The sequence below is a fragment of the Podarcis vaucheri genome (assembly GCF_965113315.1).
Source record: "Podarcis vaucheri genome assembly, chromosome: 2".
Classification (NCBI taxonomy): domain Eukaryota; kingdom Metazoa; phylum Chordata; class Lepidosauria; order Squamata; family Lacertidae; genus Podarcis; species Podarcis vaucheri.
Window position 1 is genome coordinate 19692790 of NC_138760.1, and position 27708 is coordinate 19720497.

General features: G+C 49.7%; 1 protein-coding gene across 3 annotated transcripts in view; it reads left to right on the plus strand.

Moving 5' to 3' along the window:
- The first annotated feature begins 2183 nt into the window (after positions 1–2183).
- ASIC1 (acid sensing ion channel subunit 1) overlaps positions 2184–27708 on the plus strand; it is a 230007-nt gene continuing 204482 nt past the window's right edge. The window contains exons 1-3 of one of the 3 annotated variants that reach the window (XM_082212580.1): positions 2184–2845; positions 3358–3755; positions 10270–10465. In XM_082212580.1, the coding sequence (XP_082068706.1) occupies positions 3391–3755; positions 10270–10465 (561 nt within the window). In that variant the 5' untranslated portion in view covers positions 2184–2845; positions 3358–3390. Of the gene's footprint in view, positions 2846–3231; positions 3756–10269; positions 10466–27708 lie in introns of those variants that run through there. The other 2 variants (XM_082212582.1, XM_082212581.1) reach the window with 2 other exon arrangements.

Here is a 27708-nt window from a genome sequence, read left to right on the forward strand (position 1 = left end):
CATCTGGGTGGTGTTCCTGATCATGGCTTAATTTCTGGATTTTGTCCAAGGAGAATCCAAGGCAGTGTACATGCCATGCATTTAAAACTCATTTAAAGCACGCGCACACACCCCACAAGGAATCCAGGGGACTGAAGCTAACTCTTCACAGTACTACAATTCCCAAAACCCTTCACAAGCTACAGTTCCCAGGATTGGGGTGTGCGTGCGCTTTAAGACAAGAAGCTGCCTTGTAAAGATTCAGACAATTGTCCAGTCTAGTTGAGTAGTGCCGACAAAGGTCTGTATAGTTAAAGCTATGGTTGTCCCAATAGCGATGTGTGGAAGCGAGAGCTGGACCATAAAGAAGGTTAATCGCTGAAGAATTGATGCTTTTGAATTATGGTGCTGGAGGAGACTCTTGAGAGTCCCATGGACTGCAAGAAGATCAAACGTATCCATTCTGAAGGAAATCAACCCTGAGTGCTCACTGGAAGGACAGATCCTGAAGCTGAGGCTCCAATACTTTGGCCACCTCATGAGAAGAGAAGACTCCCTGGAAAAGACCCAGATGCTGGGAAAGATTGAGGGCACAAGGAGAAGGGGACGACAGAGGACGAGATGGTGGGACAGTGTTCTCGAAGCTACCAGCATGAGTTTGATCAAACTGCGGGAGGCAGTGGAAGACAGGAGGGCCTGGTGTGTTCTGGTCCAGGGGGTCACAAAGAGTCGGACACGACTAAACGACTAAACAACAAAAGTTGAGTAGCGTCTACTCTGGCTGGCAGCAGCTCTCCATGATTCTAGACAGGGGTCACTCCCAGTCTGCTAGGAAATGTTGGGGACCCAACAAGGGACTCTACCCTGACCTAAGCCCTTCCCTTCATTTTAATGGGCATTGAGCGCTACAGCAAATAACACCACTTCTATGGTCTTACTGAGGGTGGGAGGGAGAAGATGAAAAGAGCCCCTTGTGCAAGCCCAGGGACCTCTTGGCCTATTACATATTTAGGTATACACCATAGGAGCCACCTCCTAGGGACCAAGACACCTCCACCACCACCCACCACCCGTTGATGGGCATTGCCATTCAAATGGTGCCTGCCGACCAATTTGTGTGTGATCAATTATGAGGGGTGAGGCTTACCTGGGCCCCCACCCCAAAATTTTATTCAATTTGGCAACCTGGGTTTTTTGTTCTTTGGATAAACCTGAAACCTTGGAGTGAGAATGTCAGAATGCAACACCCAGCCTGGTCTGTGCGTGTACAAGGAGTATTGCATAGGCACGCTATTCAAGATATAGCAGCATGGTATAATATACTTAACAGCAAGCCCTGCATCATGGGTGCAAATCGGACCTTTCCCAGGGACACAGTGAACGGCCATTTGGACCTGGCTAACTCAGCTGGATGGGACACGGGTGGCGCTGTGGGTTAAACCACTGAGCCTAGGATTTGCCGATCAGAAGTTCGGTGGTTCGAATCCCTGCGATGGGGTGAGCTCCTGTTGCTTGGTCCCTGTTCCTGCCCACCTAGCAGTTCGAAAGCACATCAAAGTGCAAGTATATAAATAGGTACCACTCCAGCGGGAAGGTAAACGGCGTTTCCGTGCGCTGCTCTGGTTTGCCAGAAGTGGCTTAGTCATGCTTGCCACATGACCTGGAAGCTGTACGCCGGCTCCCTCGGCCAAGAAAGCGAGATGAGCGCTGCAACCCCAGAGTCGGCCACGACTGGACCTAATGGCCAGGGGTCCCTTTACCTTTACCTTAACTCAGCTGGATAGAGCATGGTGCTGATAACGCCAAGGTTGCAGGTTCGATCCCCGTATGGGACAGCTGCATATTCCTGCATTGCAGGGGGTTGGACTAGATGTTCCTCGGGGTCACGCACCTACAATTCTATGTGCCCCAGGGTTGTGGGGCAGGGGAGTACCATTTAACAATATTCCCGGCGTTGGGCGAACCGTCAGCTCGTGTGAGCTCCCGAAGCGCAATGAATGATGGCGTGAATAGGTCTCTGAATGCTCTGCGTGCGGGAGGGAGGCCGACGACGCGGGACTTTGGCATCAGTTCAGAGAAAAAAAGGAAAACGTGAATGGGAGGCCGCTGCGGGAGCGGGGAAGACTCTTGATTTTCTCTCGCTCTCTCTAGCACACACATGTCCCCGGCCTCAGCTTGCAACAGCTCCTGCTGCCGGCGCGCACACCCTACGCCGCCCCCTGCAATCCCAGATTGGGCACCTCCAAGCGCGGCGAGCCGCTCTCCTCCTCCTCCTCCTCCTCCTCCTCCTCGCGCACAGGCGCGCGCACTCACACACTCGCACGGCGCCCAAGCCTCGCCGCTGCTGCCGCCACCCGGCGATCTCTCGCAGGGGCTCCCGGCTCGGCCAGCCAGCCCTGCCAGCCCACTTGGGCCCTGACTCCCGTGGGAGACGCGGCGAATTCCTGCGGATCCTCCTCCTCCTGCTGCCTCGGAGCCCGGCGCGATTCCCTCCCTCGGCCGCCCCGCCCCGAGGAGCAGCCGCCGCGCTCGCCACCAGGGGAGAGGATGCCTGGCTTTGGCACCGAGACACGCGCCGCCGCCGCCGCTGCTTAGTCGTGCTCAGCTGCCTGCTTTCCGGCCCCGATCGCCTTTCTTTGATTCCAGCCAGGAAGGGAGAAGGAGGAGGATCCTCTCCGCCGCCGCCACCTCCTCCTCCTCCCCGCCGCCGCCAGGTGCCGCCTGGGCTCGGGTACCCTTGGCGCTCTCGCCGTGCGCCTTTGCGCTTCGCAGCCTCTCCAAAAGCCCCGCACGGCCAGCCCAGCCGGCGAGCACTCCATCCCTCGGAGCGCGAGCTCCCGGCTGCCGACGCTGGCCCTGCTTCCAGGTCTGCATGCTCGGCGCGTAAAGCGGGACCGCGCGGGGTGGGGAGGGGAATTGGTGGGGTAGGAATGGGGGGGGATTCCCACACACCAGAGTCGTGGCTACGCTGGGGAGATGGGGGCGGAGTGGGGGGGGCTAGCCCTAGGTTTGTTCGCCCCTGGTGAAGCCTCCAGAGGGGCGCCACAAATACGCAGGGAGGGAGGTGATGGCCAAAGTGGGTTATGGAGCCGGGGGTGAAATAAAGCCCCAGCACACGCGCGCACACACACACACACCCCGGGTTAAAGGGGCAGCCGGGAGAAGGGGTGCTCTCCGGGAACCGGGAAGAGCCGGAGAGGAAGGGGAGGGCGCCTCGGCGTCAATCTCGTCCCCTCTCTCCCCCAGACGACGGCTTGGCTTGGGAGGCGGGGAAGGGGAGGTGGCGGGGTTCGCTCTCTTCCCGAGCAGGTGTGGAGGGATCCGAAGAGGGCAGGCGCTCACCCGGCGCCGCCGCTTTCCTCTCGTCTCTCCCCACAGATCTGCTTCTCCTGCACTGTCCCAGGCCTGGCCATGATGGACCTGAAGGTGGACGAAGAGGAGGTGGAGAACGGGCACCCGGTGAGCATCGAGGCGTTCGCCAGCAATTCCACGCTGCACGGCCTGTCGCACATCTTCTCGTACGAGCGCTTCTTCGCCAAGCGCGTCTTCTGGACCCTTTGCTTCCTGGGCTCCTTGGCCATGCTGGTCTTCGAGTGCAACGAAAGGATCCAGTACTACTTCCTCTACCCGCACGTCACCAAGCTGGACGAAGTGGCCACTTCCCACATGACCTTCCCGGCCGTCACCTTCTGCAACCTCAACGAGTTCCGCTTCAGCCGGGTGACCAAGAATGACCTGTACCACGCTGGTGAGCTGCTGGCCCTCCTCAACAATCGGTAGGTCCCAGTGCGGCGGTTGGGCGATGGCGCAGGGCCTCCGTGCCCGCTGAGCGGGGTACCCAAGCGCACATCGCTGCGGGTTGGCGTTCAACAGTTAGGGCACCTGCGGCCCTTGCATGTTGTGCACCCGATGCGTGTGTGTGGGGGGGTGTATGTTTGGGGACTTTGTGCACCAAAGTGTGTTCTATGGACACAGTTCCCGGACGGGTGCATAAATGGGGAGTTGCCTGTAACTGGAATTTGCTAGCTTGACACCTTTCAAGATGTGCATTTTTGTATGCCTGGCCACTTGCGTGGGCTACACCGCAGGCCCAGAAACGCCCTACGTCAGGCTAGATCCAGTGGCATGCGCTGGGCATGCCACACATGTGGCTCCTTGCAAGTGCTGCACATGCGGGTGAAACACCCCTGGCAACGTGGCACCAGGCGCCCCTTTTTTCAGTCATGTTCCTTTAAGGCTCTTCAAAACGGATTTATCCCCCTACTGTGGATACAGCTGTGAGCACTGCTTGCACTTCTGATTGCTTCCTTCCTTCAATGCAGCTTTTCACGCTTTTGTGTCTGAAGCCTCATCACACACACACACACTCCCGGTACTTAACAGAGCCGGTCCCTATGGGAACAGGGTAACGTTTACAACCAATTGGACAGGCCCTGAAGAAGGCCCCACCCTGGCATTCTTACAGGCACGATCCCTTACAGTTCCCTGCAGGTGTGTTCAAGGAGATCCAGGGATAAGGCCACTAAAACTCACACCTGTATGTGGCTCTTGCGAGAGGGCAAGAGACCCTTTGGGTTTTCTGGAAGGCTGGCTAGCACAGGAGTTATGCAGCGGGAGTTTCTTTGCCTTGTCTCTGGAGCAGAGCTGTGCTACAGCCGCTCTCTGCTTGTTTTAGTGACTGCTCTTAAGTGCTCCGGAGCACGAACCCTAAGGAAGAACCCCCATGTGCATTTCACCGCAACTCATCCAGGCACCTCTCTGCCCTCTGCTGGAGAGAATCGCAACTCCTTGGCAGTGCATCGCGGTCCAATTATATTCCCAACCGCCGAGGGAGGGAGGAAAGTCTTGTTGCTAAGTTTGCATGGGTTTCTAAGTCAGGATGGCCCAGAATTCAGCTCGCTCAAATGCTCTCACATCCCTCTGACTCAACGGGGATGTTGTAAATCCATTCTGTATGGCAGAATCTTGTCCTACCCGGTGCCTGATTTTTTGATTTGTTGTTGACCAGAATCTTGGGCTGTATAAAAAGGCAGTGTTGTGCAGAACGGTCCGTTTTGAATGGGGCTTCCTTTTTTTAAAAGCCTACTTCTTATTTAAAAGGCCACTGTACCATAACATCTGGGCAGATGGCCCCTTGTTTCAGAGCATAAGAAACATATGAAGAGCCCAGCTGGATTGGACAAGAAGTCCTAGTCCAGAGTTCCTTTTCCATCCATGGCCAGCCAGAAGCTTCTGGGAAACTTACAAGGCAGCAGCCCATCCCTGGTATCAATGTCCCAAATTTTTGGTATTAATGAAGTGACATAACTGCAGCTGAACATGGAGGGCCTATTTAGCCGTCAGAGCTAATAGCTGTAATAGACGTCTCCTCTGTGCATTTGTCTAATAACTCTTCTCTTTCCTCACCCCGAGCTGTCTAACCTATTTGCTGTTTCTACATCTTGTGCCAGAACAACCCATAAGTTAAAACGGGGCATTTTGTAGGCAACAGCTGCCCGGGGTCAGGCTGATGGTCGGATCCATTCTACTTCCAGCAGGGGCCAAATCAAAATGGACCAGCAAGCTAAAAGAATGCTGTTCCTCCTGGCTTGTCTCTCTGGATGTTCATGGTCTCTGGAACAGAAGTCCACAGTTTTTGACTGGGCTTGGCAGCTGTTGTCTCAAGTAATGGGGCTCAGCTTTCTGGCTTCCTGGTCTATGAAAGTAACATAAGCAATGCCCTTCTTTTTGCGATCATTTCTTGGCAAGGGGGTTTTAGCAAGGAAGAAGCAGCAGGCTGTGTGTGCACATGTTTGAAGCGATGGTTCTCTAATGCAGTTCTCTATGTGCAAAATGTGCCATCTGGTGATGAATCTGGATTTCTGGAGAATTGTAGTAAGTAATATTGTGGGTGGGGGTGGAGCCACATCTCTTCATCCAGCCTTAATGATCGTGAGGTCTCGTGAAAAGCCGGCAATGTGAAGTCCCAAGGCCTGTCATAATTGCTGGTCTCGCCTCTGCCTGCTCCCATGGGCTCCAGTTATATTCCTTCAGCCATGCAACTTCCCTGCTGCATCTTTCTCCCAATGCACAGCTCCATGCAAAAATATTTCAAATTACGATCCAGTGTGTGATGCAGAACACTGCACACAATTAATCACATTTATGCAAAGTAAGCAAAATGTACACATGCCTTGTCAAATTGGCTTGGTTTGAGATTTCGTGTTGGAGAACTGGGTTTATTTTATTTTGAGCAACATCTGAATAGTTTTGCGGCTGGCCCTAGCCGTCTCTGAAAGTGGTATCTTTTATTTCTATCAGGCGCTGTGGGACAGATTCTGATCCCCTGGTCCTTGAACCACTAGGGCCACTGGTAGGAGGAGGAGCTTATTGCAGGCAGCTTGAGACTCTGGCATCATAACCTAGAAACCTCCTGGTCCTTGGAACTGGGTGACCCCAGTCAGCCAGCCCTGTACTGCTGGCTGATTAAAACTTCCCAGATCAGCTGCACTCTATGAATAAATGGGCAACTCGTTCTAGGTAACGGTGGGATGGATTTGAAGGTGCAAAAGTCTAGGACCCCACTGAGCAGAAGGACCAGGAGGGTTCCCCAGTGCAGCAGAACTGACTTGCCAGAGTTTGCAATAAGTTTAGTACCATCCAAAACAGGGGTTGCCAACCTTTTGGAGCCCTCAGGCACCTTTGCAAACTGGAGAACTGTTGTGGGCAACACACACACACACACACACACACCACAACAACAACCAAGCACAGCCTGCATTCTGCAATATTGGCTACAATGGAATATTTCTTTCAAGTCTAATTTCCTCCCCCCCCTTTTTTAAAAAAAATTATTGATACAGCAAGAAAAAAAGAAAAAAAACACAAATACCAAATTACACACAGGAATAACCATAGACACATAATTTTCTTAACAAACAATAAAACATATATTGGTCTTTTTTTAAAAAAAAAAATATTTATTGCTTTTAAACCTTACAAAAAAGAAAAAAGAAAAGAAAAAAGAAGAAAAGGCAAAAGAAAAAACAATACAGTACAATATATAAACAATACACAACACATTAAACCGAACGAAAGCAAAAACAATTCAAAAAACACACATCATACCATCTCAATATCCTCTCTTTCATTCCCTTGTTTCATCGACCTCCTCACACCTCCCCTTTTGTATTCCCGTTTTCCAAGTCTTTTCAGCAAATCCTTACCCTCTTTCATTTATCTTAGCTCTATAACTTAACCTATTATAACTATATATTTTCATCCGTATAACTATCTATATTTACCTATTCTTATTAACCTTATTACCAAAACCACTTCTTTTCAGTCCAACATCATTTTAACATTCATTAATTTTACAGTATTTCTGCAGATAGTCTTTAAATTTCTTCCAATCTTCCTCCACCATTTCTTCTCCCTGGTCTCGGATTTTGCCAGTCATTTCTGCCAGGTCCATCACCTTCATCAAAACATCTATTGGTCTTAACACTAAAGGCCCCACCTCCCGTCTATTCCATATTTCGATTTCATATTACTTATTGCCAGTACACACTTTGATCATAATTAAACTTTTTCTTAATATAGCTAATTTCTTATATCTACCTTTCAACTATTACTGAAGTTCCTCGAATACTGCAACAGCATTCTTTCAAGTCTAATTTCAATGGGAGGAGGGCAGGAGGCTTTGTGGGCACCAGGGGGGGCCTCTGTGGGCACATGTACAATCACAGGGCGCATGTTGGCAACCTGTGGCCTAAAGAGAGGCCATCCCATAAGATCTTTTTTGTCCAGGATCTAAAGTTTCCCAGTTGTCCCACTGCCTCCAGGCTATTCCTCTGTGCCTGTCTGCTCCAGGAACTTCCCAGTCTTCTGGCATATCATTTATTTTTATTGACTACTATTTTATTATTTGTTAAATTTATGTACCGTCCTTCTTCAAGAGATCTCGGGGCAGTTCACAGAATAAGACACAAGATGAAACACAGTAAATAATTAAACCCAAACAACAAAACAATAGCCCCCTCCCCTTTCCACAGCTGCATTTCAAAGGCTGTAGAATATTGATCAGCCAGAGGCCTGGTTGAAGAAGAATGTTTTATTTCTTAAAAGATGCACTTAAGTTTTGAAACACAACAACACACAAGGGAAGTGGAGAGCAACAACTGTGCGGAGCACATTATTGCCGTTGGAATAAAATAAACAGAAGGTTCCCTATACTTTTGCAGACATGTTCATAAAACAGATTCCGCAAAGGGACATTTTGGATGTAAGAGCCAGATATCAATAAAGTAGCCTTGACATATCATTTATTTTTTTAAAAACCAACCCAAAACATTCACCGCTTTCCACAAAGAAAGAAAGAAATTACTTTTACACACTGGTTAGCAGCAAGAAAAATAGGAACCACCACATTTCAGGGACATACCATGCTTAGTGAGCTTCAGCATCTGAGATGTTGGCACAGTCCTGAGTCTGAGTCTTCCAGGGATTGTGTGAGGATAACAATAGAAGCCAAATTATGTGTCGTCATTCCCATAGGCTCCTTAAAGGTAAAGGGACCCCTGACCATTAGTGACCGACTCTGGGGTTGCGGTGCTCATCTTACTTTATTGGCTGAGGGAACCAGCGTACAGCTTCCGGGTCATGTGGCCAGCATGACTAAGCCGCTTCTGGCGAACCAGAGCAGCTCACGGAAACGCCGTTTACCTTCCCGCCGGAGCGGTACCTATTTATCTACTTGCACTTTGACATGCTTTTGAACTGCTAGCTTGGCAGGAGCAGGGACCGAGCAACAGGAGCTCACTCCGTTGTGGGGATTCGAACTGCCGACCTTCTGATCGGCAAGTCCTAGGCTCTGTGGTTTAACCCACAGCACCACCACATAGGCTCCTTAGGCCAATCCATTTGCTACATTTGCAGATGTCACTGGCCCCAACCACTACCGAATTCCTCCGTTACATGCCCTACTGACATCGTAGTTGTCTATAAAGAAGCGGCTCATCCCATACCACAAAGGGGATGCTTGAATTCTCCCACAGATTTCATGTGCCAGAAATGAACCTGAACTCTGGGCAGATGCGCCCATGTTAGGGAAAGCGAAAGGTGTGAAATACTTAGAGTCCTCAGGCAGAGCAGTAGAGATGGGTGAATCTGCCAATTTTAGAATCTTATTTTTCCAATCTTAAGTTTGGTTCTCCACATCTCTGCCTTAGTTTGCGCAAAAGTCTTCGCAAAAGTCAGTTAGCAGTCTCGTGCACTTTTCTCCAAATCGGCATCTTTTTGCAAGCCATTTTCCTAAAGATAACGTATCGTTTGCATGTTATCATGAATATATGCATTTTTATGCACACAGTCACCTGATGTATGCATCTTTGTAATAATATATTATATATTTATACCCTGCTGGGTTTCCCCAGCCACTCTGGGCGGTTTACAGCATACATAAAACATAGTAAAATATCAAACCTTAAAAACACATTTTGTTGTTGCTGCTGCTGGAGAACCACACTGCAAAAGTTGGAGAAGTATGAAGGTCAGAGGATGGCTGCATTTTGGTTCACAAACTGTTTCAAGAAGTGCAAATTGCCAAGCCAAATTTCTTTCTGATCCATATGCTGGGATTTAGTCAGTTTGCAATTAATTATAATTAAAAAAAAAAACCTAAGCCAAAATAACCCAAATTTTCCATCAGGCGCAGAAAATTCCACAACTGGCATAGATTTAAGCAAACATTCATATATTGTATTATAAAAAAGATCTAACTAAAAAAGAAAGAAAGCAAAGATATGTTTGGGGGAAGGAGAAAGAAAACCCCACCACATTTTTTGCCCTCATCTCTGTAGCACAAAATATTTGTTACTCATGTAAAAAAAAAACAACCCACCCAGATGTTATACCTTTGCAAGTTGCAGTTGCAGTTGCAGTTTTTAAAGAGAAAAGTAACAGCAGAGTCTTGAGAATGCCAGACTGCTCTTGGAAGGAATTGAGACCCGTTGCATATTATCTCAGAGGTAACACGGTGCTTTAATTACACCATGCTTTAATTGCACATATGTCTGTGTGCTGCAAGCTTCTCACAGTCGATTGCCTGTAATGGCAATGTCCCAGAATACTTCAGACCCTACCCTTCCATGTTGCAGTGCTCCTAGACTGCCCTCCATCAGCTTCTCTCTTGCACAGGGACACCAGAGGGCATGGTGGCTCCCTGTGGACATAGCAAACAACCCAGCAAAACGGGGAGACTCGAATGGACCCATTTCTCCCCTTGGGACTGAGCTTTGTGTTTTCCTTCAGGTACGAAATCCCAGACACCCAAATGGCTGACGAGAAGCAGCTGGAGATCCTTCAGGAGAAGGCCAATTTCCGCAACTTCAAGCCGAAACCCTTCAACATGCGGGAATTCTCCGACCGAGCCGGCCACGACATCCAGGAAATGCTGCTTGCCTGCACGTTCCGTGGGACGCCGTGTGACCCCAGTGACTTCAAAGTGGTGAGTCGCCGTTTCTCGGATCTGGTCTCTGGAAAGCGAAAAGACTTTGACTGCTGTGAAACGGCTGGTAGACATGGCTTGGTGCTCGTGTTGGGTGGGGAGGGAAAGTCTGTCCATGGCAGGTGAGATGAAACAGAGGCCAAAATGTGTCAAGAGTAAGAGAGTGTGTATATACAAGAAACATGTTATCTCTGATGGGCAGAGAGACACAAACCATGTATGAAGGACCAAAGTCAGTCAGGGCCTATAACAGATATCCTCGTTCTTTTTGGCAGAGCTGAGACCTTGCTGGAGTCTAGGGCTGTGTACATCAAACCTGAGTTGATTGTATCTGTGGCAACTGTGTGGACATATTGAGGCCTTGTGGTGGACGTGGCTAAAACTTCTGAAGAGTGTGTTTGTGTGCTGATGCAGGGATTTCTGTCTTTGTGGATACCACAACAAGATTTAGAGATGCCTTGATTCTCCCCTCCCCAGTCCCAATAAGATGTGGGAGAAAAAGTCCTCTGGGGAAAACTGAGCATCGCTTGCCTTCTCTTCACTCGGCCTTGACTTTGTAAGGCCTGTGCGGAGAGGCTTGTTGCTACGAGGGCCTCTCCTAGCTGTGGATTTGTATATCTCTTGATATGGAATGGGGTTTGCACCATGCCTGTCTGTTCACCATCTGAATTATTTTGATGCTCAGCGCTATTGGATTGTTGTGGTGACTCATGTGAGCTTTTAAGCGGATGGGCTTGCGTTGCGTGCGATGCTTTATCAGATCTGGAAGACGGCTACCGGGTGGAGGATCTCGCAATGTGCCTTGGATGCGATTGGGGGAAACGGAAGGGCAGCCAGCCCGATTTGTGGCTTCTTTTGCGTCGGACTGACAGGGCTTGTTTGCCTCAACCTAGAGGAAAGCAGCACAAAAACTATAGGGAGGCTTCTGTTGTCGTGAGTGTAGCCACCAAGTCACTTAAAACCTCCACCTCAAGATGGACAGTTGCAATAATGGCTCAAGCTCCCTAGCAAGGGAGTTTTGTTTTTAATGAGAGCAGGGGAAGAGGCAGAATTATGTGACTGCTAAAATATATTGCTACCCCACAGGAGGACTACAGAGAGAAAAAATAAAGTCTGAAAGTGACAGGGATGTGGGTACCAGCATCTTCAAGCAGCATATTCAGCCCATTGATCATCCATTTGATCCAATCAGATGCACAAACTGGGTTAAGAGGAAGGGTTAGGATGCAAACCTTATCGCTTGTTGTTGTTTAGTCGTTTAGTCGTGTCCGACTCTTCGTGACCCCATGGACCAGAGCATGCCAGGCACTCCTGTCTTCCACTGCCTCCTGCAGTTTGGTCAAACTCATGCTGGTAGCTTCGAGAACAGTATCCAACCATCTCGTCCTCTGTCGTCCCCTTCTCCTTGTGCCCTCCATCTTTCCCAACATCAGGGTCTTTTCCAGGGAGTCTTCTCTTCTCATCAGGTGGCCAAAGTATTGGAGCCTCAGCTTCAGGATTTGTCCTTCCAGTGAGCACTCAGGGCTGATTTCCTTCGGAATGGATAGGTTTGATCTTCTTGCAGTCCATGGGACTCTCAAGAGTCTCCTCCAGCACCATAATTCAAAGCATTAATTCTTCAGCGATCAGCCTTCTTTATGGTCCATATGGGCCACATGGTCTATATGGTACAGCTAGGGGTGTCTAAACTCTGCACTAAAAGTAACCAATGGTTTATACTGGGTCGTAGCTCCATGGTGTGACATTTTTGTGCGGAAGGTCCCAGGTTCAGTCGCTGGCACCTTCAAGAAGGACAAGGAGAGACTCCAATCTTGAAACCCTGGAGAGCTACAGTACTTTCAGCAACTGTAGACAATACTGAGCTGGATGGGCTAACTCAGTGAGAGATGGCTGCACAGAATCTTAGAACTGTTGAGTTGGAAGGGACCATGAGGGACATCTAGTCTACCCCCCCCCCAATGCAGGAATCCCCAATGTGGGGCTCGAACACACAACCCTGAGATTAAGTGTCTCATAATATTCCATTCCTAATTTCTGGCTGGTTGCAGGTGGGTTTTCCAGATAGCTTTTTGCCACCAAGGGCTTGCCTGGGATTCCACTTGCCATAATGGAGCTGGAAGTATCAAGTACAGTGGTACCTAGCAAGATGAAAATAATCCGTTCTGTGATTCTCTTCGTCTAGCGGTTTTTTCGTCTTGCGAAGCAAGCCCATTGACGGATTAGCGGATTAGCGCTATTAGCGGCTTTTGCAGCTTTTAGAGGCTTATCTGCTGATCGGATCAGCTGATAAGCGGCTTAGCGGCTTAGAAAAAGGGGGGGAGGGGAAAAAACCAGCAGGAACTCGCAAGACATTTTCGTCTTGCGAAGCAAGCCCATAGGAAATTCGTTTTGCGAAGCACCTCCAAAATGGAAAACTCTTTCGTCTAGCGAGTTTTCCATCTTGCGGGGCACCACTGTATGTAAATTGAACAAAGTTGTCTGCGTTTGTTTGTTTGGCAATAATTGTTTTGCAATGAGAGAGAGGGAGACTGGGCTTCGGGGCCAGCTCACCTGTGAGGCAAGCTGACGCGACTGCCTCAGGCAGCAAGATCAACAGGGACAGCAGATCCCGATGTGGACCTTTATTCCTCCCTTGTTCCTGATGTAGATCCTCAGTCACCCCTTCTTCCCTGGCAGGGAGGATGCCATTTTGTGGTACACCTCAGGTGGCAAAATGTCTTGGGCCGCTCCTGCTGGGCTGTCAGTGTGTGTGGTACCTTTCAGGATTATATAGGCAACACCGTGGCATTGCTTTTTTTTAAGCAGGAACTCGCCGGAACTCAGGTGGGTGCTATTGCCATTCTAAGAGAATGAGAGAGGTCTTCATGGTGAGTTCTGGCACCTCTTTTTCTAGAAAATAGTACTGGGCAACAGAGATGGGTATCTGTTTATAGAGCTTATAGACTAAAACTTACAGATACAGTGGTACCTTGGTTCTAAAACTTAATACATTCCATAAGTCCGTTCCAAAACCAAAGCATTCCAAAACCAAGGCGGACTTTCCCATAGAAAGTAATGCAAAACGAATTAATCCGTTCCAGACTTTTAAAAACAACCCCTAAAACAGCAATTTAACATGAATTTTACTATCTAACAAGCCCATTGATCCATAAAATGAAAGCAATTATCAATGTACTGTACTATAAAATAAATAAGACGGTATCGTAGATGATAAAAATTAAAAATAATTGTTTTTCTTACCTGCACTGATGATAGTCATTGTTTGGATGGGGGACTTTTATCCATTTCCACAGTCACACAATCAAGCAATCAGTAGCTGAACTGGGTTCCACACAGTCACAAAAATTAATTGAAAAAGCCTCAAAAACAAAAACGCAAAATAAATAGCAAAAACAAAAGTGCCAAACTTAATCAGTTCTGGAAGTCCATTTGACTTCTGAAATGTTCGGAAACCAAGGCACAGCTTCTGATTGGTGCAGGCGCCCCGGAAACAATAGCTGACAGCCGCATTGAATGTTCAGCTTCCAAAAAACGTTCGAAAACTGGAACTTACTTCCAGGTTTTTGGAGTTTGAGAACCAAGGCGTTTGAGAACCGAGGTAGTTGGAAACAATACAGGGAGGGAAAGAGAAACGTGAGCTGTTGTTACCTGAACCTTGTTTATAACTGGGAATGGAGATGAAGAGGATAAGTCAAAGGCCCGTGTGGGGGAAGTGGGGCTTGAGGAGAATAGATCTGAAGGAAAGGAGAGCGGCGGTGCCATGTACACATCACAGAGACGCAGCTGCGCATGTAAGGAGCAGCAAGGGGGAACAGGCAGAGATCATTTGAGAGAGCGGGGAGAGACCTTCAGTAGGCTGAGAAGGTGAGAGAGCTGGAGGAGAGACGTAAAGAGAATATAAAGGAGCAGGAATATAAAGAGGGAAAACAAAAGAGGCAGAAGGGAGCAAGGTGGGGCAAGGCCACGGATCTCTGTAAATGTAAGGACAAGGACCCCAAAGGGGATGGGAAGCCAACAAAAGGCACCAAAAGGAACATCACATGCTCTGAGTGACAAGAGAGGTAAATATTTTTGACAGCAGAGGTTTGGAATAGAAGCGAGATGACGGAGGGAACGAGGAAGTCTGAAGTTGAGGTTGCCGCAACAGTCAAGGTGGGAGATGACTACTTGGGCATGGACCAGAATTTGACCCGGGGCAGAGGAATAATTTTTTTTTTTTTGGGGGGGGTTACATTGTGCAGGCACTGTCCTACCACTGGGGTGATGGATCTCCTTGCTGGCTTTCAAGATTTCCCCAGCAATCAAGCCTGCTTTTATTTCCCTAAGGGCTTCTTTAAAAAAAAAAATAGAAAAGGAAAAGACATATATGATCTGTTGTCTCTTTCTAGTTACTGAGTGCTGAGTGCAGTCTTGATCTCTGCACTAATGTGGTGCAATTGCTGAAATGTGCCTTCTTCCTTGTGGCTTGAGGAGTTAGATGCCCGGATTTAGGGAGAACATACCCTGAAGGAGCAAAAGTCTTCTGGGCTGGGGAGGTGGCACAGGGCAGAATACCACATCGGTTGGAAATTTGCATGCAGAAAAGTGGACAAGAGATCTCAGGGTCCTGAGCGGTTAGATCACACTTGCTGTACAGCTGCTACCTCCAGCTTCTCCTGGCTATGCTTACATTCAGCAGTAGCATGATGCTGGCTGTCTACAAAGCTGTGGGGCTGAGACTTTTTCATAATGAGTCTCTATGTTCAGCCATGGAAGGACAGTTGGTGGCTAGCTTGGAGCTCCCAGCTTTCAAGGCAAGGGAAAGCCTTCTGCTTCGTATGTCAACACACCTATACTGAGACAGCATGGGACCAGGATATTTGGAGGACATTTTCTTCTAGGGTTGGGTGATAAATCGATTTGAAGTCTACACAGTGGTACCCTGGTTCTTGAACTTAATCTGTTCCGGGAGTCCGTTCGACTCCTGAAACAGTTCGAAAACCAAGGCGCAGCTTCTGATTGGCTACAGGAGCTTCCTGCACTCAAGCGGAAGCCATGTCAGACGTTCGGCTTCCAAAAAATGTTCACAAACCAGAACACTTACTTCCAGGTTTGCATCGTTCGGGAGCTAAGCCGTTCAAGTACCAAGGTACCAGTGTATTGTGATACTGGTTTCATCATTTTTGACCTGGCAATATATCGCAAATCATGATGTGTTCGGACTCGGCAATATATCATCCAAATGAGTTTGAAGTCCATATTGTGATATTGGTTTCATAAGTTTTGACCTGGCAATATGCAGTGGTACCTTGGTTTCCGAACACGCCTTGGAAGTCGAACATGCCACCCAGCTTCTGCTGAGTGCAAGATCCTGAGGCCTAGCTGTCGGTTGTTGAGTTTTCAGTTTTCGAACATTTCAGAACTTGAACGGTCTTCTGGAATGGATTATGTTCAAAAATCGAGGTACCACTGTTTTGCGAATCATGATGAGTTTGTGTGTGTGTGCGCGCTATGCGGAAATCACAATGTGGGGGAAACCATGAAGGCAACCAATGCTTCTCTCGATTCCTGCAGCCCCTGTTAACTCTGCCTGCTCAGCTCTCCCTTCCTTCAGGAGGCAGCGAGTCCCAAGAGCAGGCGCCAGCAAAAATCACGATGCGGGGAAAACCGTGAAGCCAGCCAGTGCCTCTGCATAGTTCCATCCTTATTTCAGGCATTGTGATATATTGGTAATATCGTGATGTTCAGGCTGGTGATAGATCGCAGTGTTGAAAACCAGATATCGCCTGCTCTAGCCTCTTCCCATTCAAATCCTGCTCCCTCTCTGCATTGCACATCGGAGACCCTGCAATGCGTTCCATTCCTCTTCGGAGGCACAAGTGGTTGGGATACAGGGCAGGGCCTTTTCAGTTGTGGCACCCAGGTTGTGGAACTCCCCCCTCTAAAAGGGCTCAGTTGGCCCCCACCCTGCTAGGACTCAGAGGAGAACTGTAGCTCAGTGGCAAAGCATTTGCTTTCCATGCAAAAGATCCCAGGGAGGGCTGGGAAGGACTCCTGCCCCAAACCCTGGAAGGTTTCTGCCATTCATTTCAGCAACAGTACAGAGCTAGATAAACCGATGTTCTGACTCTGTATCAGGCAGCTCCCTGCATTTTTTTAAAATTGCTTTTTGTTTCGGTTTGAAGTTTAATCTCCCTGTGTTGATTATGCTTTGTTTTGTTCTGCTCCTGGCTTTTATTCTGTTTAATTGATGTCATTGTGTGCCGTTTGCTTTGTCGCAAGCCGCTTTGAGGCACCGTTTTAAGGAGAAACGGCAAAATAAAAGAGCGATGGGAATGTCTTAGCCGAGAGGAAGAGCGGAACCAGAAGCTGTTGGTATCTATGGGGTCAGATCAGTAGGAGCAAGTGCCCCAAACGCCTTCCCCTAAACATGAGCCAGGAGCTTTTGCAATTCTCTCTTAACCATTTCAGAGCAGGGAGAGAGCCCCGCTGAATAGGGATCAACGTTTTGGCTGCCTCCCCAAATTAAACCATTAGCTAATGCGACCGTAGGACAGAATGGAGAGGAGGAGATAGGATCAAGCAGACGTTTGTCCCTTTGCTGAGCAGCTGCATCTCCTAGCCATAGGTTCACATCTAAGCACACCCAGTTTATAAACCATGGTCCTCGTTGTGCACACGTAAAACCCTCCCAGGAAAGCAGCAATCGTATTGATCATCCATGGAGCTAAATGCTTTTCTTCCAGTCCTCCGAACAGCTGACAGGCCCTGTGGCTGCTTTTCTAGGGGGAGGAACGCCAAGTGTGCAGCCCTGACAGCAAGATCGGGGGAGAAACTGAATTCACAGCACCCATTTGTACAGGAATCCACAAGACGGGGGACTACGCCTGGTCCATAATCCCAATTACCAGCTTTCCTGGGAGAAGGAGATGCGTTCCCGTTGAGAGGTTCCTCAAACTGGAAGTCGTTCCAGTTGGCCACCAGAAAACATTCTGCACATTCTCTGAAGCACCCGGCCTTAAGCATATTATGATTTCACATATTCTATGCCAGCGCTTAGATTTTCAGAACAAGTTCCAGGGCTGTCTTTTGAAACTCAGCCCTGATCGAATCAAGCTGTATTACCGTAGCTCTTGGCTGTTCCTCCAGATTCTGATGTTTTGAAAAATCCTGAGCCACACCCGAGTGTATCACTCAGTGCATCATGATATTTGTGTATTATGTTTTTTATGTTGTGATTTTTATCCTGTGAACTGCGGGTATAGAGCGGTATACAAATTTTAATAATAATATAGAGAAGGAGGAATGCCCACACTTCGCCAGCAGGTCCCGGGACCGGATACAACAATTTAAAATTCAGAGCTAGAAACAGTTAAAACAGATTACAGATGGCGGCTGATGGATTGAGGTTGAAGTACTGTTTTGGGAGGGACTCCCTGGTCTTGAATGAGGTAACTGTGCCCCTGAAGGACCAGGTGCGCAGCCTGGGAGTCATTTTTGGACTCATAGCTTTCCATAGAGGTGCAGAACAATTCTGTGTCGAGGGCAGCTGTCTACCAGCTCCACCTGGTAAGCAGGCTGAGACCCTACCTGCCCATAGACTGTCTTGCCAGAGTGGTGCATGCTTGCCACAGCTGCATGTGGAGGAGCGGAGATGCGAACCCAGTTCCCCAGATTACGAGTCTACCGCTCTCAACTACTACACCACACTGGCTCTCTTGAGGCCAGACCCCGCCAGCTACACTCCCAGGCCCAGAGCATCGCCAAGCATTTTGGAGCCTAACTAGTTAACCAAGGTGCTTGGCACCTGCCGAAGGGGAAGTCGGGCTCATCCTTCTGCAGTGGAGCATAGCAGCACAAACATCTCAAGGCAACGCGGAAAGAGCTTTATCTCCCGTTGCAGAGGCTGGGCACTAAGGCATATCAATTGCTTGGCTGCTACTTCTGGCCAGAGGGCGGGGAGAAAACTTACTGGCGACTTCCTTCTCTTCCATGCATCAAATCTCTTCCCATCTCTGTCCTTTTATCTGCCCTGTCCAGCACTCCAATCTTGGCTCGCAGTCTCCACCGCCACCATGCTTCTCTCAGTGTCTGGTGTTTGTGACCTTTTCTATATACCATTCCTCCCCACCCCTTTTGCATACCCTCCACCATTTCACCGATGAAAACAGGAACATCCTATTCCACCATCAGCAGCAGCATTTTACTATTTGTACCCCACCCATCTGACTGGGTTGCCCCAGCCACTCTGGGCAGCTTCCAACGTATATAAAAACATAATGAAACATTTTAAAAAAAAAACCCTTCCCTATACAGGGCTGCCTTCAGATGTCTTCTGAAGGTTGTGTAGTTACTTATCTCCTTGGCTCAGGGCTTGCGTAACTCCATACCCTCTCTGATGAAAATAGGGACGTCCTAAGGAAAAGCGGGACATTCTGGGATCAGATCAGAAACCGGGATGGCTTCTGTAAATCTGGGACTGTCCCTGGAAAATAGGGACACTCGGAGGGTCTGCTTTCCCTGGAAATGGGCTCTAATGATAGGCAGGTCTCCTTGCAAAAGGCCTGCAAAGGCAGCAGAGATATGGGGGGGGGGAGAGAAGCACAGCACAAGAGGGCTCCCCTCTTTTTCATCTCTGCCGCCTCCTTCTCCCAGAGTGGTGCTATAATGAGATGTCATCCCCTGAAAATCCAGCCAGAGTGAGCGAGACAAACGACAAGACAGAGAAACATAAATAGACACGCAGGCGCTTGGCGTATCAGTGGAATACAATTTCCAGTCTCTCGCTGGCGCTTTGTCACCCGCCGCCTCCGTTCCCCTCACCCGGTGCACCCTCGTCCCTCCCTGGGCCGGCGTTTGTTTCGTGCCGCCGCCGACACATGAGAGCCGGCGCACGATAGGCTCGGTGTTGCTCTCTGTCTCGCTAGGTTCAGCTGGAAAATTATATGGTAACGGTGCTGCGCTGCCGGAAAGTTGGCTGATAAACGCCACGGAGGGAGATGGTGTCGCTTACAAGAGATCAGTCCTCTCCGCTGCTCCAGGTAGGAGGCACAGCGTCGCCTCTTCCCTTCTGCTCTGTGGTCCTCATTGTTTCCCGCGAACACACACACACACACAAGCGGAGGCATGCAACAGAGTACAACCAGCCACCTCTCTCTGTGATCAGTGCTCAAACAGCAAACAAATCTGGCAGAGACACAACTGCAAAGCATTCGCAGCCGATGTGAGATGCAACACTTCTGGATCAAAGGACTAGCTTCCTGTGTCTTTGGTGGTTGGGCTCAGGTGTACAGTGAGCCAGGCACAGTTTGTTTGTGTGTGGGGCTTTTAAGGAGATAGGAAGATGAATAAAGCCCATCTGGGCTCTTCGTATAAATCCTAGTTGGTATTAAAGGGAAAGGGTAAAGGGACCCCTGGCCATTAGGTCCAGTCGTGACCGACTCTGGGGTTGTGGCGCTCATCTTGCTTTATTGGCCGAGGGAGCCGGCGTACAGCTTCCGGGTCATGTGGCCAGCATGACTAAGCCGCTTCTGGCAAACCAGAGCAGTGCACGGAAACACCGTTTACCTTCCCACCGAAGTGGTACCTATTTATCTACTTGAACTTTGACGTGCTTTTGAACTGCTAGGTTGGCAGGAGCAGGGACCGAGCAACGGGAGCTCACCCCGTCGTGGGGATTCGAACCGCCGACCTTCTGATCGGCAAGCCCTAGGCTCTGTGGTTTAACCCACAGCGCCACCCTCCCAATTGTTTCTCTTTTTAAAAAAATCTGTTAGTACGGCAACCCTGTGTGTGTCTGTTGGGTTCAAGTGCAGAGCGTCCTGCTCCCAAGTAAGCGTGCCTAGGATCGCAGCTCCAATCTGCATACATTTGCATCCGAGGGGGACAGGAAACACTTGTTCCAGTTCAGTGGTGAAGCAACACACTTTGCGTACAAAAGGTTCAGGGTTCAACTCCTGGCATCTCTAGGTAGGGCTGGGAGAGGCTCGCTGCCTGAAACCCTGGAAAGGGCCTGCCAGCTGCTGTGGATGGTACTGAGCTACCAATTGGATCATAGAATGGTAGAGTCAAAAGGGACACAAGGGTCATCTAGTCCAACCCCCTGCAATGCATGGATCAAATGGTCTGACTTAGTAGAAGGCTGTTTCCTATGTTCTGAAGGTGGGGGGGGGGAGGTACTTATTTTTCCAGTTCAAGGGATGGCAACCTTTTTGACCCTAAAAGCCATATGTTGTGGTGGTTGGGTGGTCAGGTATTGGTAGGTGTGGCTGGAGCTGTCAGTAGGTGGGACATGATGTCAGGAGCCAGAGTCAGTAATAGGTCAGAAATAAACCACCCAGTGTCAGTGAAGTTAACTCTTTATCCAAAGAAACCAAAGCAGTGCAAGCCTAGTGATCACTGCAACTCTGCCCTGTGGGTCTTGCCCCAATGAGGACTGAAGGTCCCTGCCTTCCCACCGCTTTCTAAGGTTCCTCCCCAGTTCCTTTCCCAGCAGCCTAAGGCTCCATCATCTTGTCTCTTCTTGCTCTGCCGTCTTCGTACCTCTGTGGGTTCTGGGCGACCAGCGGGGAGGGGAGCTGGACGCAGCGGGAGCAAGAGAACCCCTGGGTTTTTCAGCAGCCTGCCTCATCTCTGCCTCTTGACTTCCCCTGTCCTCCAGCCTCCACTTCTGCCCCTGATTCTGGACTGCTCTCTGCCACAGCCTCTTCCTGCTCACTAAACCCGGTTGCCTCTTCAGCTTCCTCCTCCTATCAGACCACTCCTTCTTCCTCTGACCACTCGTTGGTCCACCACCAATCCCCAGGCTCTGAGCCTTTCCCCCCTGGGGGTTCCTTTGGGGGTTCCCCTGAGGGTTCCCCAGCCACCACCGCCTATGTCTCGGCGAGTATTGCCTTCCATGAGACACTCTCCCTTCTTTCTCTCTTTAACAGGAGGGGGCGCCTCTTCTGATATGGTGTTTGCCATCTTTCGTTGTTTTCTATTTTTTTAATATAACAACTTGTGCGGTGGAACCTTGGTTCTTGAACGACTCAGTTGACAAACAAATCGGCTCCTGAAAGCCGAAAACCCTGGTTTGTTCTGGTTTGTGAACGTTTTTCAGAAGCTGAACATCCAACGCAGCTTCTGCTTGAGTGCAGGGAGCTCCTGCAGCCAATTGAAAGCAACGCCTTGGTTTTTGAACGGTTTCAGGAGTCGAACAGACATCTGGAATGGATTGAGTTCGAGAACCAAGGTATCACTGCACAGTGGTACCTCGGGTTAAGTACTTAATTCATTCCAGAGGTCCGTACTTAACCTGAAACTGTTCTTAACCTGAAGCACCACTTTAGCTAATGGGGCCTCCCGCTGCCGCTGCGCCGCTGGAGCACAATTTCTGTTCTCATCCTGAAGCAAAGTTCTTAACCTGAAGCACTATTTCTGGGTTAGTGGAGTCTGTAACCTGAAGCGTATGTAACCCGAGGTACCACTGTATTTGAAATCTCTCTGTGTGTGTGTGTGTAAAATCACCTGCCTTGGTTAATCAGGAGACATTTTTAGCCATCTCTCAAAACATTCACAATTGATGGATTTTATCATTTCGGTAAGCAGCCGCATCAGATTCTAACTTGTTATCGTCTCGTGCTCGGGGATTAAGTCCTAAAAAGAAAAGAAACCCAGAGAGCTGCTGTGGAGGCAGCCCCCTGGAGCCCGCGACTGCAAACTGGACCTGTGACTAAGCCCTGGGGAGCTCTGGCTCAAATTAAGCCTGGGTGTCAGGGGTTCAGGAGCAGAGACGCAGGACAGGGAGGAAACAGAGAGCGAGGGGGAGGAATCCGAAGGAAGGATGAGTGATGATGACGACCCAAGATCTCCGAGTCTTTCCAGTGAGTCAGAAGATTCTCAGAGGGGAGCACCAGTGGTCAGAGCAAGGGGGGGACCCAGGGGGACACCCCAGGAATAAGGGACCAGAGAGGATTCAGAGAGCAGCAGCTGGAGGTCGGGACCAACGTTCCCAGCTGAGAGCAGCGGGGAGAAAGGGGAACAGGCATCGGGTTCCGGAGGCTTTCAGCAGGAGGGAGGGCATGAGTCAGGAGTAGTCACGCCCTCATCAGGGAGCGAGGAAACGGTCAAGAGGAAGGTAGAAAGTTGGGCGCGCGCGCCAAGTTCAAATGCAGCGGAAGCTGGCGCAGTAAGCAGCCCGGAAAGGGAGCCAGGTCCTAAAGCCCGCCGCAAGGAGGCAGAAGGGTCCGGGGGGTCCTCGTCAGCGTCAGCGTCAGAAGAGTCTAGGAAGGAGGGGACCTCGGGGGGCAGAGGGACCCAGCGGAGGAAGGAAAGGCGCAAGAGGTGGAGCAAGGCTAGGGTATTAAGTTGGTGTGCAAGAGGCGGGGAGTCAGACGGGACTTCGTCGGTCTAGCGTAGAAGACGTAGAGCTGCACGCTGCAGTTCGGAAATGAAACCTGTAACTCAATAAAGACTCTTATAAAGTGAACGCTGGCTAGCGTGGTCCTGTGTGAGCTGGGATCTGGAAGCAGCTCTGACAGTAAGTCCCGTCTCACTCCCCGCCTCTTGCGTCTCACTGCGCCAGCTTCCGCTGCATTTGAACTTGGCGCGCGCGCCCAACTTTCTACCTTCCTCTTGACCGTTTCCTCGCTCCCTGATGAGGGCGTGACTACTCCTGACTCATGCCCTCCCTCCTGCTGAAAGCCTCCGGAACCCGATGCCTGTTCCCCTTTCTCCCCGCTGCTCTCAGCTGGGAACGTTGGTCCCGACCTCCAGCTGCTGCTCTCTGAATCCTCTCTGGTCCCTTATTCCTGGGGTGTCCCCCTGGGTCCCCCCCTTGCTCTGACCACTGGTGCTCCCCTCTGAGAATCTTCTGACTCACTGGAAAGACTCGGAGATCTCGGGTCGTCATCATCACTCATCCTTCCTTCGGATTCCTCCCCCTCGCTCTCTGTTTCCTCCCTGTCCTGCGTCTCTGCTCCTGAACCCCTGACACTGGGGGATAAAGCAGTGGTTCCAGCATCAGCAAATGCTGGCTGCTACTGCAAGACCATTTCAATTGCGGACGGAGGCTCCAGTCTTTATCAGCTACAGCGAGGTAGGCAAAGGCTCAAAGGGCTGGCAGCACCCCCTCCGGCCAAAGGAAAACAATAGCTACAATTCGATCCAGAAACGGCTGCCTTGATGGAGCCTCTTCCTGTTGCTTCACAATTTACATAACAGCTGGATTCTATCAGCAGGGCTGGACCTGCTATTAGGCAGAGTGAACTGACTGCCTCCGATCGCAAATTCTGGGGGATATGTGGCAGGGAGAGGAGAAATAGGGCCACGTCTTAAAGGGCAGTGCTGTGTGGCCTGCCCTTTGCCTCTGATGCTAACTACCCTCGGTTGGGGTAAAGGATGCTCTCGCTATCCTATTTCACCGGGACTGAAAGAAGCTGCAGTTGGCAGTCCATTTCGGTTTTGTTGTTTAGTCGTGTCCGACTCTTCGTGACCCCATGGACTAGAGCACGCCAGGCACTCCTGTCTTCCACTGCCTCTCGCAGTTTGGTCAGACTCATGTTTGTAGCTTCGAGAACACTGTCCAGCCATCTCGTCCTCTGTCGTCCCCTTGTCCTTGTGCCCTCAATCTTTCCCAACATCAGGGTCTTTTCCAGGGAGTCTTCTCTTCTCATGAAGACTTCTACCGGACTCTTCTCCAGTCCGGTAGGCTTTAAATAATCTTTGCCTCGGGCAGGAGAAACGTCTAGGGCCAGGCCTGTCTATGAGTATCCCGCTCAATGTTTGCAGCGATAAACCCGTGAAGTTTGAAAGGAAAATGCATCTTGCCAAATATACAGGAACAACTGTGTCATAAAGCCCCTTTAGCAGTGTTTGGTGGGGGCACAGGGGCAGTTTGCCTGGGCGCAAAATTATTAGGAGCGCAACATTTCAAAATAGCATACCCTTCCCCTCTGCCTGTGCCTCTCTGGAGAGAAAGGGGGGGGCCTCAAATCCCACCCTCCCTGGTCCCACAATTACACTCCCGCAATCTCTTTCCCCTCCTAAATCCTTTGCTTCTTCCATCAGGTGAAGGGTACGTATTTTGTTCTGCTGCTTATATTAATGTTGTTGTTGTTCTTTTGGCCGGTGGCTGCGATCCACATTGAACTGAAGGTGGAAAGGGAGAAATGGGTGGTAGGGACTGATCAAGAAGGTGGGTGGGGGGCTGCAGTTGCCATGCTGGTGCTGTCACAGGTTAGAGGGCGCAATTCTTGTCTTGCCCCAGGCACTGGCAACCCACGCTAGGCCACTGCCCTTGAGTCCCTCATTCTGTTTACTTTCAGTCACCTGTGAGAAGCTTCTGGGAAGTTCCTAAGCAGGATATGAAGGCATTAGCTGCCCCAACCTGCACCTGGAGGTTTTATTTAACAGTTCATCTTTAAAGGCATTGTCAGGACACTGCCATCAGCTCAGAGGCGAGAGGTGGAAGGGCAGTTGTGTTACAGGGAGCCTCTGAAGATCCTGCGAAGCAGCTCTTCCTCCGGCGAGGAGGGAAGCCCCGCCTCCAGTGGGGAAGGGATGCAGGGCTCGGAAGATGCTAGAGAGAGTCGCAACACCGGGCCTGAGCAAAGCGGGGGGGAGGCAGGTCCCCCTTTGCCCACGCCCTCTCTGCGCAGTTGGTTTATGCGCAGAGAGGGGAGGCGTAGGATGGGGGTCAAAAGACTGCTGTGCTGGGGAAAGTTTAAGGACCGCCCACTCCCAGATTCTGCTAGCGACTGAGCAGACATGGACTTGAGACGACGCTCTGCACTGTAAATGTTTTGTACAGATAATAAAGCCCTGAAAAGACCAGTGGGAGTCTTGCCTGTTTGCTCTCAAGCAACCACGCCAGCACACACACATAACAGGCATGTTTTATTTTTAAAAAATCTAAAGAAAACATAAATAATTGCAAACAACGAGGAAAAGAAATTTTTGAACTGCTTTTTGTGAAACATTCGCCTCTTTAAAGGCCCACAGATTTATTTCCACCTTTAAAGTTGTTTGCTACAGCAGACTTCCTAGTGGAAACTAGAAATATGGAACCACTGGAAGCATGAAGTGGCACAAGTTGAGAGTTCTTATCTCTCTTTATATAAACAGTGGAAAGGTTTTGGGAACATTTAAAGGGGCTTCTCAGCAGTGATGGGAAGTGGTAAGGTGAAGGTTTGCTGTTGGGGTTAGCAGCTGTGACGCGGTGACGAGGCAGTCTGGGTTTTTCTGTACCTGTTCCTAGATTCCCCACTAACCCTAAAGTGAGGCTTTAATTAACTCTCCCCTGTTTACCATTGAGAAGCCACTCAAGATGCATATAGATTTAATTACACTTGTCAATAGCAACATACTGACCCTGTGTTTAGTAAAAGAAACAAGCTCATTGCCTGAGAAACTGAAGCACAACCAGGACATAAGATGCACTGAGCGGTTCATAACAGACCCTCCAAGTGTCCCTATTTTCCAGGGACAGTCCTGAATTTACAGAAGCCATCCCGGTTTCTGATTTGATCCCGGAATGTCCCGCTTTTCCTTAGGACATCCCTATTTTCATCAGAGAGGATATGGAGTTATGCAACCCTTGAGCCAAGGAGATAAGTAACTATGCAACCTTTAGAAGACATCTGAAGGGAAGTTTTTTAATGTTTAATGTTTTATTATGTTTGTATGTACAGTGGTACCTCGGGTTAAGTACTTAATTCGTTCCGGAGGTCCGTTCTTAACCTGAAACTGTACTTAACCTTAAGCACCACTTTAGCTAATGGGGCCTCCCGCTGCCGCCGGAGCACGATTTTTGTTCTCATCCTGAAGCAAAGTTTTCAACCCGAAGTAATATTTCTGGGTTAGCGGAGTCTGTAACCTGAAGTGTATGTAACCGAGGTACCACTATATCGTTCCGGAGGCCCTTTCGCAAAATGAAAAGAATGCAACCTGCAGCGGCGCATCTGCGCACGTGCGGGTTGCAATTCGCCGCTTCTGAGCTTGCACGTGACATCATTTTGCACTTCTGCACATGCGCGAGTGGCGAAACCCGGAAGTAACCTTTTCTGGTACTTCCAGGTCGCCGCGGGACGTAACCTGAAAGAAAATACAGTGGTACCTCAGGTTACATACGCTTCAGGTTACAGACTCCCCTAACCCAGAAATAGTGCTTCAGGTTAAGAACTTTGCTTCAGGATGAGAACAGAAATCGTGTTCCCACGGCGCGGCAGCAGCAGGAGGCCCCATTAGCTAAAGTGGTGCTTCAGGTTAAGAACAGTTTCAGGTTAAGTACGGACCTCCAGAATGAATTAAGTACTTAACCCGAGGTACCACTGTAACATGAAGTGGACATAACATGAGGTATGACTGTATGTTGGAAGCTGCCCAGATTGGCTGGGGCAACCCAGTCCAATGGGCAGGGTATCATCATCATCATCATCATTAAACAAGACGTCCCTATTTTCATCTAATGTTGGAGGGTATGTTATAAGAGCATTTTCCTAAATGCCTAACCTGGAGGTTCGGTCATCAACTCATCTCTGTTCGCTGGGTCTACCAGCAGTTCCTTAGCAGGATAGATTTGGGGAAGGGGAGCAAGGAGGTGCATGCATGTTTGCTGCTGGAAGCCCCATCGGTCCTCGGCTCTACACCAAGGCCACAGAAGTAGCTGGTCCTTAACCAAGGGTCCCTGTCGCTCTGAGCCGTAGCAGGTGGCAAGAGCCTGCAGGGGGACAGAGGCAGCAGTGTCTCGGTCTCAAAGCTGGCCTATGCAAAAGAGCGGGATGAACACAGGGTGGCTCGGGGTGTTTAAATACATGGTGAACTTTCAGGCTGTCCTACGGCCCGGGGCTCACAGAGCCATAATAAGGCCAGATTCTTCAGCCGGAAAAATCCAATTTATGCAAAATGCAACGGGTGGCTCTGGGTGTCGGAAGGGAGGGGGGAATTCATCAAGGGGTCGGGTGGATTCTGTATGGATAGGGAACTGCCTCTCCAGCATTTGTGTGAGGCTGCTGGGTGTATCAGAGCCAGTTTCTGTGAGATATTTTATTTATCAAGAGATAAATACCTTCCCAGGGACGTGGGTGGCGCTGTGGGTTAAACCACAGAGCCTAGGACTTGCCGATCAGAAGGCTGGCGGTTCGAATCCACGCGATGGGGTGAGCTCCCGTTCCTCGGTCCCTGCTCCTGCCAACCTAGCAGTTCGAAAGCACGTCAAAATACAAGTAGATAATTAGGTACCGCTCCGGCAGGAAGGTAAACGGCGTTTCCGTGCGCTGCTCTGG